Genomic DNA, 17,358 nt, shown 5'->3' on the forward strand with positions numbered 1-17,358 from the left:
TATGCCTTGGTGTGTTTCTTCTTGAGTCCAACTTTTTTGGTACTCTCTGAGCTTCTTGGATTTCCTGGAAGTCTATTTCCTTTGCCAGATTGGGGAAATTTTCTTTTATTATTTGTTCAAATAATTTTTCCACTGGTGGTTGTGTCTTTCCCCCCTTCTGGTACCCCCTATAATTCGGATATTGGAGCGTTTAAAGATGTCCTGGAGGTTCCTAAGACTCTCCTCATTTCTTTGAATTCTTGCTCCTTGACTCTTTTCTGTTTGGCCATTATTCGCTTTCTTCTGGTCCACTCCATTGATTTGAGTCCCAGTTTCCTTTTCATCTCTATGGGTTTCCTGTGGAATTCCATTAATTTCCCTTAGTTTAGCCTTCATATGTTTCTCTAATTTGTGGCTATAGCCAACCAGATCTGTTAGGATCCTGATGACCAGTATTTTAAACTGTGCGTCTGAGAGTTTTGCTATTTCTTCGTCGCTTAGATTTATCTCTGGGGCTTTGAGGTCTTCCTGCGACATTTTTGGTCTGTTCTGGCCCTTTAAATGTGAGAAGTGGCGCCTTGGACTCCCAGGTCGCTGGGTTGTGACGCTGTATGTGGGGGCGTGGTCAGAGCGGGGAAATGGCGGCGCCCTTTACCCGCCGCGGCTGGTCCAACCGCCCACTCCCTCGCCCGTCCGCTCGCCCGCAGACAGGCAACCGCAGTCAACACGCAGCACTGCCTCCCCACCGTCTCCTCAGCAGTCGCTCACCCGGTGGGTCGCTCGGTCGCTCACTATGTCCAACCCTGGGCCTGGAACCCGTGCGTCTGGATTCATCCGACTGGAGCCCTCCCGTGCAACTCCTCACGAGACGCCGGTTTCGCCCCTTACCGGTCGGGCTGAAGAATTTGTTGTTAACGGACTTCCGAAAAGTTCAATTTTCCGTGTTCTGGTTGTGTTCTCTGGTGCTAATATTTAGTTGTCCCTAAACTTGGTTGTGTGAGAAGGCACGGCACATCCACCTATACCTCCATCTTGGCGGAAGTCTTAATAAAATATATTGATACTATTTTATTTATGTTGCCACATTTACATTTTATGTGCTGTATAAAAGGCCCTCTCTTTGGAAGAACACACTGGAGAAGTAATTTTAAACATCACGGTCTCTTAGGTGATTTAATAAGCTTAGCAAAGTTATTTCCTTTCAACTAGACTGGAAGCTCTAAGAAGTCTTTTTTTCCCCTGTTCCTTCTATTAACATATAAAATTCTAAGCACTACCAAAAATGCTCAACAAAAAGTAAATGAGTATCTTTGGGACTTGGGGTAAAAATTCACAGATACTCTTAACTCAAGGTTAAGAATAACAGACCTCACTGCACAGGACAGTTTCTTCAGGCACATGAACAGCTGCCAGCTCATAAAAGGAGGAAGTACACTGTACAACAGCTTACTGTACTAAATGAGATGAATAAGTGGGTACAGGGCAGAGGGGGATATTGGGGGAATATGGGACAACTGTAATAGCATAATCAATAAAATGTATTTTTAAAAAAACATGGAAGGGGAAGGTGGTGAGGAGAGGTCTGCCCTGGGTGGCAATAATTTCATTTTCTTATATACTCTAAAAATACCACCTCCCATCAAGTAGGCCTTCTATAACACTAAGCAGCTAGATACTGTATGATAAGGTAATATGGAGAAGTCAAGAAAGGTACACATTTCAAAAAAGAAAAGAAGTACTGGGAATAATCCCCAAGAGAAAGAAAAATGAGGCCAAAAGAAATAAGCCAGGCGATGAAACACAGATACCATATGATCTCACCTTTAACAGGAACCTAATCAACAAAACAAACAAACAAACAAGCAAAATATAACCAAAGACACTGAAATTGAGAACAGGCTGGCAGTGAGTGACCAGGACAGTGATCCTATGAAAATAATTAAAGATAAAAGAAAAAATTTAGCTCTGAGGATGTACTACATAACGGCCCACCTCATAACTAAGCTAGTTACATTAGTATAACACAATGAGTCATCTATAGACATTAAGAATGCTAGGGAGAGATATTTACTGGCATGGAAAAATAGCCTAGCTTATATTGTTGAGCAAAACAAGCTTGCATCAAAACAGAATATACAGTACAGTGTCATCTGTTTTTCTACTTCCTAATTCTATATGGATATTCATAACTCTGTATTTCCTAATTGGAATATCAGTGATTATCCCTGGCTGGTGGTATCATGGCTGATTTGTCTTTGCACTTTTTCTCTACAGGAGGCCATTCTGCATGGTGTGGGCCCAGACAGGACCCACGCCCACGGATAGGTTCTCCCATGGGGAATCAGGCCTGCATTGTACCTAGGCCACTTTAAGACTTGCTTTCCCTAAAACTCCCTCACCCTGAATTGAGGCAGAAAGTGCCTAGTGTAACTTCTTCAAGTCTGTGCTAAACCTTCCCTGGTATGGAATGTAACCAGTTCAACCACTTTTCCCTTTGCATTTGCAAATATCCTTCTTCTGTGATGGGATTAGCAGCATCACTTTCTTTGTTTTCTGTAAAAGGTAACCACCTAAAGCGAACCTGCGCATGCTAAATGAGGACCATCATGTAAGGTGCACAGAAAAGCAATAGAAGTCTGTCAAGGCAAAGGTCGGGGTGCTCTCCTCTTAAAAGAGTGGCCATGCCATCCCTTTTCCTCCACAGGACTTGGCAGTCCATGTGAATTTGTCTAGTATCTCATCCACAGTGTTCCAGACCCCACGAGCCAGGGTCCACATCGTTTCTCCATTTCCCAATTTTTCATTGTTATTCTTAGTATCAGCATAAAGGAAAAAATAAGCTTTTTAAGAACAAAAAATCATGCACCAAAAAAATGGATGGGCTATATAACCAAGGACAAATGTAAAAGACTGAAACAATCCTATAAGGTTGGCTAAAAACAAGAATAAGTTATATGTTTTAAAAAATATTAAAATGCTTATAATTTATTATTTTTTAAAGGTTTATTTCTAAGCAAAAATAAGTAAAATCCTTCTGCTTGAAGCACAATGGTACATATTAATTCATGAAAAAAGAAAATAATAGGACAACCACCACTTTGGCAAACATTCTCCAGCTGGACAAACGAAGGGTCTTTAAATGGGAACAGCCACAGTAAATGCCCCCGTAAGTGACTTCTAAGGTCATAGGGGAGCACGCAACCAATTTGATGTTTCTGAGGGTCTAGGAGCCAGATGAATAACAGCCCAGAGTCCTTGAGTCAAGAACAGTACTGCAAAATCGGCACCAGGATATACGGGAAATCAGAGAGCAGATAAAGACAGAGAAAAGTGGAAGTACCAACACTTGTTCATTGGAGGAGTCAGGTGTAAAATCAAAATCTGGCTGCTTCTTCATAGCTCTACAACTATGTAGGGAATTATTAGCCTTTCTGAGCTTCAACTTCCTAATTTATGAAATACAAATAATAATGCGTCACTCCCTGAGTGTTGCTGAGGAGTTAATAAGATGATGCCTAGTTAGGAGCCGACCACAGAGAAGGCACTCAAACAATACATGGCTGCTGCACACAATTTATAGGGTCTGAAAGTAGGGACCTGTATGTTAGACTTGATTTTAATCCTTAATTTAGCATTCACAATTTAAATTTTGACCTTCAGGCTTGTCAATAAGGAACAGGTAAAAAATACTGAGGAAGCACCTGAAAAGAGAACTGAGGAAAGAATGAAAAAGAAAAAATCCTCTTTAGAACCTGAAACTTCCCAAGAGCCACAACCCTGGTCATCTAGTAAAGGGGTGACAACCCCTTTACTGAGGGAAGGATTCTCCTTGGGAATAGTGACAACAACAACAAAAAACAGCAACCTGTTCCATTTCTTATACTGACTCACAAGAATAAGCCAGGGACATGTACTGCAGTCCTAGAGTCTCTTGTGAGTTCCTGCGACTCATTCCAAGGCTGCAAGGAAGCCATCACAGAGGTGGTAGGTGAGAGCGATGGAAGTAAATGGCAATGGAACACAGCTAAGAAATCTGAGAATCTGGAAGGGGGAGCTACTTCCAGCAGACAGGGAGAAAAGAAAAGAAAACCCACAGCCTGGTTCTTGCCACCTACAGAAATTCTTAACCACTCCTGCCAAAAATGTACTGACAGTCAACTGACAAGTAAGTTTACACATAAAAAAGGAAATAAACTAAGCAATACAAACTATTATACATTTTTTTTCATTTTCCTTTATCTTGATATTATTTTCTGATCAGTCGCAAACATCTTTTTAACTAGAGACTCACAGCATACTGGTTTGCATTCTGGCACCATCATCATCAATGCGACCTTGGGCAACTTATATAACCTATCTGCGCTTCACTTTCCTCACCTGTCAAAAAAATACTACTATTTCATAGGGTTGCTATGAGTTACACATTAATACTTAGAACAATATCTGGGTACTATGTATTTGTTATTATCATTATGTCCTTAAATTCTATACAGTAACATTATCAAGAAGAGGAGGTTTAAAAAAACTGTATTACAAATGAAAAGAAGAAATAATTTCACTGGAGGCCACAAATACTTAATTGGTATAGAGACGTCAGGCCCTCTTTCACTGATAAGATTATTGACAACTACAATGGCCTTTTATTCTGGGAAATATGGCTAAAAACCATAATGTTTCCTCACTTTCTACCCAGGGATCATAGTGAGATTTACATGTGAAGATATTCAATAAAGCATTATAAAAACTTTACTTTTATTTATTGTGTTTGAATAAGTAATACACAAACTTAGTACAAAATTCAAAGAGAATTTTCCCTCCTTCTACTGCCCCCACCTCCTCAGCTCCTTGTATCGGAGGCAATGCTTGGTTCTCCTATCTTTCCAAAGATGAAGCATCATTTAAAATAAGGGAAGGCAACAGTACATCCAACCAATTGGTTATTATTTGTCATGACAAATGCTTTTGGAAGACTCTTTAATAGCTTAAAGACTGTATTGGTAGGTGAAAAAAATACTCTACAAAAGTATATTTAAAGTATAATTCCAATTCAGCATAAAAACACACAATAAAAGCATAAAAGATATATGTACAAACATCAAAAGTGGATGCTTCTGTGTTCTGAGATTAAGGTTGACTTTCTTCCCCTGTATCTACCAACTTTAAAACAATAACTTTAAAGAAGTTCTAAACTATACATCTATATCATGACCAGGAAAAAAATTACTCTGCTGTCATATCATGTGCTCTCTTTATTTTTTTAAAGATTTTATTTAGAGTGATACCTCAGTACTCTTCGTTAATTTGTTTCAGAACTTGTGATGAGTGTCAAACCAACGAGTACCAAATGATGAAGCATTTTCTCTTGCAGAGCAGTATCGTGACTCATACAAGTTCTAGCAAGTGCAAGGAGTCTGGAGTACGTGCCAAGTGCTGAAACATTTTTTTCTTATCAAAATGCCTCAAGTACAGGGTTTGACAAGTTCTGAAGCCAACAAGTACTAAGGTATGCCTGTATTTTTAGACAGAGGGGACAGCGCAGGGCAGAAGGAGGGGAAGAAAAACATCAATGTGTGAGAGAAACATCCATCAGTTGCCTCTCGCACATGTCCAATCTGGAGATTGGGCTTGTAACCCAGGCATGTGCCCTGACCAGGAATCAACCAGTGACCTTTCACTTTTGTGGGATGATGCCTATCCAAGCCACACCAGTCAGGGCACTCTTTTTCTTCTTATTTTTAATACAGCCACCGAATCTGAAAACAGAGTCTGACTTCAGAGTGTAACTATCTTAAAAATTTTCTACTCTTCCAACTTCCAAAATGGAACCAGGGAAAAGATACAAATTACAATTATAAAGTGAGAAAGACTTTTTTGTTATTGTTTTAAACAAGCACTGCACGTCTTTCATCATCAAGTGACTGTTATTTCAGAGTAATCACCCTGGGAGACCACATACTTATTCTTAAAGTAAAAATCATGCAAAATAGCACTATACATTATTTTTGGAAGAGAATTTACACCCAGGCATTGAGGCTTCCTTCCCTTCAGCTCAGGCAGGAAGGTTGGAAAGTGAGGTGGGGGTGGGCTGACAAGGGCTCTGCTGGGCTCTGGCCCAGAGTGTTTTGAAAAAGCCCAAAGCTTTCCTCTGCCCCTTGTGCTGGGGAAATGGGCACATGCGTGCAGTCCCCCATTGTTAAAATACACTGTATATGATGACAAAGGCCATTCCAGAGTTTCTTATGCAAAGCTCAGATTCTGTTCTGCCTCTCCAAAGCCACCAAGGGGGTGATGACCCAAATTTACCACCTCCAGTTCATCATCTGCTTATCTGCTTTTTTGGGAGCTGTTCAAAGTTATACCTGTAACTGGCTGGCACAAAAGAGGAAGGGCTTCAGGTTTGGAAAACTTCTCCCTTAAAACTGGAACTAAGGAAAACATAGGGCACTAGTTGTGTCAAGTTTGACTCATGAATGGTGGTGTTCAAATATGGGGCACAGAAGACAGGCAGGGCTTCCCTCACACTCACCAGAGGTCAGCTCCTGGGCAATCCCAGCAGAGAGAAACCTGAGAGAGCAGGGTTTTGTGATTTAAATCAGTGCTATTTGGAGGCTGTGAGCCTTTGTTCTTTTTTCAGAAGAATAGGGACAGGGAAACTTACTGAAAGGTCAACAACTGTCTTGATGGCCTTTTCTTTTCTCTTTATAAAGTCATCATCCTGTAAGACAAAACACAGGCATTAAACAAAACTTGTATGAAGACTGAAACTGAACTGGACTGCTCAGAAATCTGTCTTATAGACTGACTTCACATCATAACTTTGCCAGAAGTCATCTCAATTTTCTAATAAATTAAAATATATTTTGTATGGGAAAAGCTAGGGCCTCTGCAGATGGCTCCTAAACAGACCCCTACAGTGGGTAAGAAAAAGGGGAACCATAGAGTGTAGTGATAAAGACAAATATTTTCATTTCAAATCCTTATGAGCTCTAAAACCTCAGGCAAGTTACCTAACCTCTAAGCCTCAGTTTTGGGACACTACCTATCTCAGGAAGCAGTTGAGAGGATTAAGGAGTAGAAGGCATGTGATAAATTGGGACTGGAACAAGTTAAGTATTTGATAGCTATCACCTATTGTTGTTGGGATTATTATTAAACTGTTAATACAGGAATGTCCTAGGCAAATGGTCTCTGGAAAAGCTTTATGTAACTCTACAAAAATATACTCACATTGTTTTAATTTAAAAAAAGTCCTGGACCAACGACCAACACTGAGACAAAAGGACAAAATTGTAGGGCTTTACACTCAGTGCTCATAGTGATACAGGATGCAGCCAAGGGGGGGGTCCCCCCAAAAAAAGATTTGGAATGGTGTCCAGAATTCAAAGTGTATAGGAATACTGGAGAGACATATAAGATGTTCTCACCCCCCAGGGGGAAGGGACAAATGTAGCAGGGCCATTGAGAGCTGTTTTGCATAGCAACAATTCTGCAACTAACCTCTGGAATGACTATTTAACATACCTATAACCTTTAACTGGTTTCATAGATATGTTAAATAGCTGTGGCCAAGTTTGGAGCAGGGAGAAGGGAGTGGCTTGGACCCAGGATGTAACTCAGGGGCCGAGCCCCTGAGTTACAGTGTCTGCGTGAGAGCCTGGAAAAGATTGGCTCCAGGACATGAGGTGATAACTGCCCAGGTGAGGGGAGAACCACACGGTTTGGGGCAGAGTGAGGACCCCTGAAGTCATGTAGGAGAGAGCCACACAGTTTCAGCAGAGTGAGGACCCCCTCTTGGTGAGGTGAAAGAGGGAGCCACGTGGTTTTGGCAGAGTGCGGACCCCCTCTTTCCCAGGTAAAAGGGAAAACCGTGCAGCTTTGCCAGAATGGAGATCCGCAGCCAGGTGAAGAAGAAAGTCACATGCTTTTGGTGGAGTGACAAGCCCTGCAGCTTTGGTAGAAGAGGCCCACGCGGCTTTGGGGTGCACCCTCTGGCCGTGTGGCCTGGAAAGCAGGACAGACTTTGACTGGAACTGGGTACAAAGAACTCTTGCCAGGGGACCATGAGAGGGTACCACAGTACTCTGGATTAACTAGAGATCCTGTCTGACACAACTGACGATACCAGCGGCCTCAAACACAGACGTGTGCTTCTTTTCCTGATTTACGGTACCCCAAATTACGGCAGGGGGGAAGGAAGCGCTGTGGGCATCGGTGGTTATCTTAAAGGACTTTGATACTTTAATGGGGACATTGGGTCACTACTTTTAAGTCTGTAAAGCTCTAAATAAATCTTTCCTTTCCTTTTCACAAATCTCTGGCATTGAGAGATGTTTTTCCAACTGGCGGCGGACAGAAGAGCCCAGCGGATATTAGTATTCGGTCCTTGGGCGGGACCCCTGTTCTGTAGCAGTTTTTGGCATCACTAGGTGGGCCAAATATCGCCCCCCCTCCCGACCTCTCGTTCTGTAACAATAGAAAGAGGCAGCTCCAATAGCCCAGGAGGCCCCATTTCAGTGCTGACCCAGTAGAAGCCCAGATGGCAGGGAGGTGGGCACGTAGGAGAGCCTGAGCTTACTGAGTTCCTTCCTAGGGAGCCTCGAAGTGTGCAGTCATGGTTTCAGCTGGGCAAGAAGAGAAAAATAGAAAACTCACCTCCGGGAGACTGTAGGCCTTTTGGAACTGGGATATAGAGTAGGAGCGAATGTAGTCACCCATTTCTTCTTTTGTTTCTATAGCTCGCTTCACCAGCCACTGGGGAGGAAAGTTAGGACTGTGAGTACAGATGAAATACCACCATGGTGAAGGCCAACTAAAAAATGGCACAACTTGCTAAACAAATCACCATATTTGAATGGACCAAGTGATAAGAAACTGTCAACATGTGTTGTTCTACAGGTAAAGCCACCAATTGGACATCTGAGATGCTATGATCCAGTGGGACCTAGAGCTGAATAGATGTGCAAAAGCTTTAAAGCCTCACCTTAGATCCTCAGGACTCAGTGCCCCTCTCTGTATAAAGTGGAGGTGAGAGTATCAGTTCCTTTCACCTCACAGAGCTGCTGTGGGAGCAAATGAAATTGTAACAGGGTGCAGCCAAGAGGGGGACCCCCAAAAAAGGGATTTGGAATGGGTTCCAGAACTCAAGGTATCCAGGGAATATTAGAAAGACATATAAGATGTCCTCATCTCACATATAAAATGCCCAACATCGCCAGCCTTCAGAGTTGCAAATTAAAGCCACAATGAGATATCAACTCACACCTACCAAAATGTCAATCAGTGAGTGAACAAGGAAGAAGGGCTGATGATGGACTTACCCACCCCACACAGGTGTAATTTGGGGGAAGGGACAAATGGAGCAGGACCATTGAGAGCTGCTTTGCATAGCAACAGTTTCCCAGCTAAACTCTGGCATGGTCATTTACCATATCTATAACCTTTAACTGGCTGCACAGATATGCTAAATGGCTGTGGCCATGCTCCGAGCCAGGGGGATGGAATTGACTTCCACCCAAGACATGACTTCCACCCAAGACGTAACTCGGGGGTAGGTTCCCTGAGTTACAGTGCCTGTGTGAGAACTTGAAGATGATTGGCTCCACACCAGGGGGCCCCACCTGCCCAGACTCACAATGGCAGCCCAGTAAACTTGGAATAATACAGAAATGCTGGCAAGTGTAGCCGACTGTAGGAGGAGTCAGAAATTGGGCTGCAAAGGAGGACTGGCACGGGGATTAAAAACCAAGACACGGCAGCCATTAAAGGAGTACCACTCGGCTTTGCCAAAGTAGGGACCCCTACAGCCAGCTGAAGGGGAGAACCATGGGGCTTTGCCACAGTGGGGACCCCTGCAGCCATATGAGGAGAGGGAACCACACGGCTGTGGCAGTGCATAGAGAGAGCCACGTGCTTTTGGACAGAGTGGGGACCCCCACAGCTGGGGGTAAAGAGAATCGCCACTTGGCTTTGTCAGAGTGCTGACCCTACCCTCTCCGCAGCTCTGGTGGAGGAAAGGAGAGACTTTGCCTGGATAAATGGGTACAAAGAACTCTTGCCAGTGGACTATGAGAAGGTGCCACATGGCTCTGGATTAATTGGAGATCCTGCCTGGATGGTGACACAACTGACAGTGCCAGGGGCCTGAAACATGGACATGTGCTTCTTTTCCTGAGATACGGTACCCCAAATTAGGGCAGGGGGAGAAGGAAGCACTGTGGGCGTCAGTGGTTATCTTAAAGGACTTTGATATTTTAATGAAGACATTAGGTCACTACTTAAGTCTGTATAGCTCTAAATAAACCTTTCCTTTCCTTTTCACAAATCTCTGGCATTGAGAGATGTCTTTCCTCTGGCAGCAGACAGACAAGCCCAGTAGGTGGTCAGGACAGTATCAGTATACCATCCTTGGTGGTGGGGGGGGGGGGCTGTTGTTCTGTAACAAAATCACAAATACTGGAATGTTTTGTAAATGCCTGAAGCGTAACAGAAACAATTATTTCCCGCAACTATCTGGCTCTAGGCAGATCTTAATATCTCTCTCTCCTATGCTGCTTGCACCATGGAGCAGAGAATAAGGAAGAACCAGAGAACATCTAATATAACCACTCATTTGACAGATTAAAAAAAAAAATCCCCCAAATAGTCAGAGCTGAGAATAGGGTAGGGTGAGAATATTCTCAAAAGCCCTTGGCTTTAAGTTAGTTTGGTACTCACATTTTCTCTCTTAATCCACATGTTAAGTAGTTGGTGCTTGCTGTGTTTTACAGAACCTGAAACTCAGACAAGCTACAAAATTTGCCCACTGACTAGCAAGCCATAAAGCTGCAAGTCACAACTGAAGGGGTGGGTCTTCCACACCAGAAGACTGAACATGTGGGTTTTACACACATGTACCATGTTTCCCAGTTCTATTGGGCTGATATGCAGAAGTAACTGCTATTGATTTTTCTGTACTTAAAACCCCAGTTAGTTAAAACACACACATGCACACACCCACATCCCATAAGGGGTGGAAGAATGCAAAGAGCAAAAAAGAGCCTCCGCTTCTCCACCCTGGCTCTTCATTCATTCCCTTTACTACTAAAGAACATTATAGAAGGGGATCCCATCTGTCAAGGTTGTTGTTCTCTCTCCAAAGAGAACTATTACATCTCAAAAGCAGTTTTTAGACGGTAGTTGTGTTTCCCTGACAGCACAGCTACACTTGGCAAAATTTAACCACCTAGGAAAGTAGACATATGGCATACAACATACTGTTCCCACAGGGCTGGAAAGAATGTTTGTGTGTGGAGGGGGCCAGCCCGAGTAAAGGTCACATTTAGGAAGTTGTCCAGATAGGGGTGGCTGCAAGTAACTATATGAGAAATATTCTTTTGTTGTTAATATCTTGCATTTATTTCCATCACTCCACTCTACCCCAGTTCCAAACAATGACCTTGGGCACTAAAATCCAGAAGCAGGGCAGGTCAGAAAGCATTCAGAATTACCCTAGCACCTTACTTGCACACTCATGCAACAGCATAGCCCAGGACAACAAAGAAGGCTGACTCTTGCTCAACTCAATTTTGCTCTGCTTTCCTTCAGATGGGGAGATCCAATTTCTGGCCTTTCATGCTTGTTTCCTATTCAGATTTTCTTCTGTTAATCAGATCTACACTGAATAATTATTTGTCTGGATCCTGCATAGTGTGATCAGAAAAGGAAAGTAAAGCCTTTTGAGTCATAAGATTCCCTTAGGGAATTGATCACTCCATTTTGGAAATCCATTTTGGATGGAGGGAACACCTTGGATGACCAAGCTCTGCCACAGGTGCCAAGCATTCGGAAAAAATTACTGCCCTCACAGGATTCACATGTCTGGCATGGGGGAAATAGATATGACCTAGAACTAACAGTGGTTGAAAGCTGGACTGTTTTTCTCTTAGCTGGCATTCAGACTGTAACCACAGATTTGCTAAACAGTGACCATGGGTAGTGAGCCTCTAGAATCACATAGACAATGAGTTAAAAAAAAAAATCCATGAAATCTATCCATTTCATGGACCACAGATTTCTCAATCTATGGTCCATGACTATTCTCTAAATTGGTCTCCAGCAAAACAGGAAAAGACTACAGATATGTGGTGAGTTTTTCATAATGCTAAAGGTATTAAATTTGAAGACCTGTCCTTTATTCTGAGATTGAGGTTAAATGGCATTTCTTTTAGAAAGTGATGGTGAAAGCAAGATAAAAACATCCTTGCCTGAAAAAATACAGGTGCAATTGTCATTCAACCTCCATTTTTGCTTTTAAACTTAACAAGTCCATGAAATTAAGATCCGATAACCACTAGCTTAGGCTCTCACATCCAGACGAAAAGCCCTCCAGCATTCTACTTTCAAAACAGAACCGTTCATTTCACAGACACTCAAAATGCCTACACTAACTATAAGAGATCATTTCCTTTTAATCCCCCTCTCATACCTGGACTAGATTTTTTTGCCCTCCAAGTTCTGGGATACAGTGGAATAAGGTCTAATCACTAGAGATCCAGACTTTCAGGGGGAAAAGGCAACAGCTTGGAAGAGTGATGGTGTTGGAGGTTTCAGTAAAAATCAATAGAAGGTCCCTACTTCCTGTTTTCACAAAGAGGATTAGGTACCATTTCCCTGAATCACAGAGACAGAAAGTCTCACAGATACAAATCAAATTTTGAGTAAAAGTCTTAGCCTCAAATTTACAAATTCATGCTATTTGATTTGAAGTCTAAAGTAGGAAGGATTTCCCAGGAACAGTAATAACAACAAAACAAATATATATAACACTTATAAAGCACTTACTAAATGCACCAGTGCTTCAGCTATGTGCTTTACACATAGTAACTCAATTTTCATCCTATCAGGTAGGTACTATAATACCTCTACTTCACAGATGAGAATTTAAGTCTCCAGAGTTCATGTACCTACACTATATAATCCTGAGACAGAGCTAAGACTTTTCTAGCAAGGGCTGTGCAGCTTTCTAGTAGGTGGCTGCATGAATAGTGGAGTGGGAAAGTACAAGGCTTGGAGATAGAGAGTTTAGACTAGAACATTTGCTCTTCTACTCTACCTTTAAGCAGATCAATTACATTCTCTGAGTCTTACTTTCCTGAGATGTTCAGGTGAGGATTATAATAGATTCTTCAAAGTCTCTATTAGGATTACTGCATTTTTCAGACTATAAGACACACACCCCCCAATTTGGGAGGAAAATGGAGGTGCAAATTATAGCCTGAATGTAGCTTACCTGGCTCGCTGGGGGGGAGGGGCGGTGGCCTATGTTATTTATGTTATCAAATATTTTACCACATTTTTTGCTTCAAAATTTTTTCCTATTTTCCTCCTCTAAAACCTAGGTACATCTTGTGTTCCAGTGCATCTTACAGTCTAAAAAATCCGGTATATACAAAGTACTGTTCACAACGCAAACAATGAAGGCAGGTCTCTTTCTTTGCTCCTCATCTTTTCAAGGTGCCTAAAGGAGAGGCACAATAGAACTGCAGAGAATATCAGGAGCTGTACAGCATGAGCCACTTAATCACAGAATCTTTGGGAAAAGCTGAGGAGGAGATAAGTCTCCCATCAGGCATTCAGCCATCAAATAAGAACTAAATGACCACAAAGTGCCAGGCACTTTAAAGTGCTGGAGACACAACAGTGAGTGAGACAGCCGTGGCACTTGCCGTCATGAGGCTTACAGTCTGATGGAGACAGATAAATAACCACACGCTTGAATATATATCATAAAAACTACAGTATGGAACATTCCTGTGAAGAAAGGGAATGAGGCTATGTGACTGGATATAGCAAAAAAACCTGTTCTAGATTCAGGGGAAGCTTTCTTGAGAAGGCTTGGTGGAACTGAGCCCTGAAGAATAAATATGAATTAAGCAGTTAAGAAGAAAAGGAAAGAGCCTTTTTGGAAAGGCCCTGTGACAGGAGGAAGCATTATAGCCATGAGAAAATCTGAGTCAGAGGGATTAAAACAGAAAGAACAAAGAAAAGCAAGGAATGAGTCTGGATAGGTCAGAGGTGACCATGCTGGCTGTAGAGTCCTAGCTTTTCCAAAAAGACAATGAAAAGCAACTAATGGGGACATTCAAAGATCGAGTGAAGATGTGAAACTAGGGAAGGCGGAATACCAGCGACCTTCTGAGGAAGACATCAGGAAACCACGTCATGTTCTGCTGCCACCAAATCCATACCACACCCATTAGATTCAGAATCTAGGCCAGAGAGCTCAAGAGTCAAGAGTATTATAGGAATCTGATGTTCAGAGGACAAGAAGCCACACAGAGGGTCTCACCTGAACAACAGGAAATATGTGAATAAAATCCATCCCCTGGATCTGGTGAGGCTCCAGTTGGTGTGGACACTTCATCCTTGGAAGAACTGAGACAATTTTTTCTGATAGAGCTCTATTTGGAAAAAGCAACAAGCAAAGAGTGAGAACACACTCAGTGGCCTATAAGACATCTCTCAAGTCTTGGCAGTATCACAGAAAAACCTGGCACTTCTCAATGCCAGACCATCACCAAGTTTCTCTGACTGCAAAATTAGAAAAGAAAAGCACAACTGAGATGTGTTTGTACATGCATTTAAGGCCACAAAACTGCCTTCTTCCTTTATTTTAAGATTGTGTGCTTCCTACTTTTTAATATAGTTTTTCTTTATGAAATGAGGGTGATGTTTGAAGTAGTAGGTTTGTTTCTTAACATCTTTACATGGTAAAATAAAAAGTTATGAGTGTGCCACATTTGTTTACATTTCACTTTACTACCCTCCTTTTTCCACAAGCCTTGGAACTGCTACCTTACACTTTTAAAAACTGTTGTAAATATGAGTCAGGCAAAAAATAATTATTTTTTGTACCAGGTGCCCAGAATATTAAGATAAAATATGAGGCCTCAAGCTCAAGAAAAAATTGGAGTTCTCTACTCTGGTAAAAAGTATTTTCAAAATAAAAAAAGTCTTAAATTTTGATATGCTAGAATAAATACCAGATTTTGGGGAACCATGTACCCTCATTCTTTTTTTCCAGAGAGAAATTTTCTGCTTTGCATTAGGGACAATGACTTCTCTCCAATACCTTACTTCAGTCCTCTTCCTAGATGGCTGGGAGTAAAAAGGGAGGAATCAGGCTCCCTGAGGTCCCAAAGCATTCTTCTGTCTCAGGAAGTAAGCCCCTCTCTGCTGCTGGAGAAGTTTTTCAGCTCAACCTGGGCCCGGGTGGGTCAGTTTTATGACAGGAGTAACAGAGGGACTTGTGTACAAGTCCATGCTACCACAGATTTAAGCCTCTATCTCTTATCAGCTGATATTTGATCTCCAACGTCTTATATCTGAATTGAATCCAATTACAGTGAATAAAGATTATTTAATGGTTCTGCTAAACCCCAAAGCCATGGCACACAGACAGGAATGTTAAAGTTACAAGGGGAGAAATGGGAGCTTCTGGCTCAGCCTACAGGGATAGTTTAGATTATATCCTCATATAAGACCCTTATTTAAAAAAAAATCTTACCCAGTTACAGTAAATACTGTGGCCTTGTTTATAAGTGTAGAATTTGCTAATAAATGAAGGCCCTGGTGAATGAGGTTACCAGGTCTTATTACATGCTTAAAATTCATTAAGTTTGGGGTGTACCAGAAGTAGTCCTTGTTCAAAGAAATCTTGTACCTCTTCATTTTTCTGCAGTTCCATAATCCTTCCCAGGAGACATACCCTTAAGACCAATGGCTAACTCAGTCTAGATGAGAGAAATAATCTTATCTATGTTCCCTTAGTAGGTTTCATCTGTCAGTCTTGGTAGGAACTAAATAATCTAGGGATAAAAGCTCAATGGCTCCCCAGGGAATGGTACCCAGAGAACACATTACGAAAACATTTATATACAGAAAGTAGCCAGCTATACAAGGTGGGACCAAGGTTAAAACTGCTGAGGGAAACAGCCACATCCCAGGCTCCACTCACCTGTAGTTTCGATGTCCAGTCTAATATGTTAAGAATAAAAAACTTGGAGAGGGGACGACTGATACCCTACTACACACATTCACTTAAGATAGGAATATCTACTTCTCAGAAGAGAAGCATATAGGATGTGCAATTTATCCAAAAGGTCCAAGATATGAAAGAAAACTGTCATGTGGCTCTCAGCCATTCCTGCAGTCCCTCCTTTCTGAGTAGCCTGTCCATGCATCTTTTCTGCCATGAGATGTGTGCCCTGCCTCAGTAGGGAAGCCTGTGGTTGTCCAGCTCTTCCTGGGGCTCAAATCAGATGTCTGGTAGGGATGTATTAGCAAACCCATTTGGCAATATCTTGTGCTCTTTCTCTCTGATGGGTTTTATTTTTTATTTTCATCTTTACCAGACTCCTATGCAAACTTCAGAGGGGAAGAAGTGGGTGATTAACTGGCCCTACTCCCCAAACTTCAAGCCTTGTGTCCTTGCTCCAGGCAGGTCTTAACTATTTATGGTAGAGGGGGGCCACCTTTCTTCTCCGCTATATTTTAGTTCAGTAGGAGGAAAGCTCCCTCTAGTGGCTATAGGTCTATGGTTTTGCACAGGGTAATGACTGCCTATAATCATTCAGTGGCTTAAAAAAGAAGCTGGAACCCCCAACAACCATCACAACCCTCCACCTTTAGACAAGGTTCTCCTTGGCCAGTCCTTAAAGACAGCCTGTTCACTCAGTTCATAAAGGCCCTGAGGGAGGATGCTATAGGTCAGCTCAGGGTTTACAACCCTCTTAAACCCACCTCCTTGTTGGCAGCATATGGAAGCACCTGAGGCACTAACACTTCCAGGGGACAAAAGCAAGGATTTCTTAGAGAAACCCACCAATGCCATCTGGCTTCTCCCTGGAGCTCAGGGTGAATCCTCTGACTTTCTAAAACTAAGGGAAAATGACAACTGCAGAGACACCAGGCAGGTTTCCCAGTCTAAGATTTTATGATGCCCACATGTCACTACATGGAATTAGTTTGATTCTTTAGCTTTTAAAAGTGTTCAGTGCACTGTTTCCTCCTCCACTGCAAACAGTCTAAAAGAGGGTGAATTAAACCTGGATCTAAATTCCAGTTCTTTCACCTACTCTGGGATTTTTGGCAAGTCACACGGACAGCTCTGGTCTAATACTCCTATCATAAAATGAAGGATAACCCCTGTCCTGCCTATTCAAAGGTTGTTGCAAAGGTTAAATAATAAAAAACATGTCCATAGATGCTCTGCACATAGATGCCTAGTAATGTTGTTAAAATGAACTCAGTTATAAGCCTAAAATCTCATCAATGAATCTCTGAGCATAAGTAGTAATAGGGCTTTAGGACAGGCTGGGATGGAGGGCAGGAGCTCATGGA

At 42.1% G+C, this 17,358-nt stretch overlaps 1 protein-coding gene across 3 annotated transcripts in view; it reads right to left on the bottom strand.

Annotated features, from left to right (window-relative positions):
* The window catches only part of CCDC93 (coiled-coil domain containing 93), a 116,003-nt gene that overhangs the window by 84,322 nt on the left and 14,323 nt on the right, over positions 1-17,358 (bottom strand). For all 3 annotated transcript variants that reach the window (XM_037151569.2, XM_053671818.1, XM_053671817.1), the window contains exons 4-6: positions 14,306-14,417; positions 8,632-8,730; positions 6,638-6,694 (exon numbers count right to left, since the gene is read on the bottom strand). In XM_037151569.2, coding sequence (XP_037007464.2) covers positions 6,638-6,694; positions 8,632-8,730; positions 14,306-14,417 — 268 coding nt within the window. The remainder of the gene's footprint in view (positions 1-6,637; positions 6,695-8,631; positions 8,731-14,305; positions 14,418-17,358) is intronic.

Source organism: Artibeus jamaicensis, unplaced genomic scaffold, assembly GCF_021234435.1.
Source record: "Artibeus jamaicensis isolate MK-2021 breed Jamaican fruit bat unplaced genomic scaffold, CSHL_Jam_final contig_710, whole genome shotgun sequence".
Taxonomy (NCBI): Eukaryota; Metazoa; Chordata; class Mammalia; order Chiroptera; family Phyllostomidae; genus Artibeus; species Artibeus jamaicensis.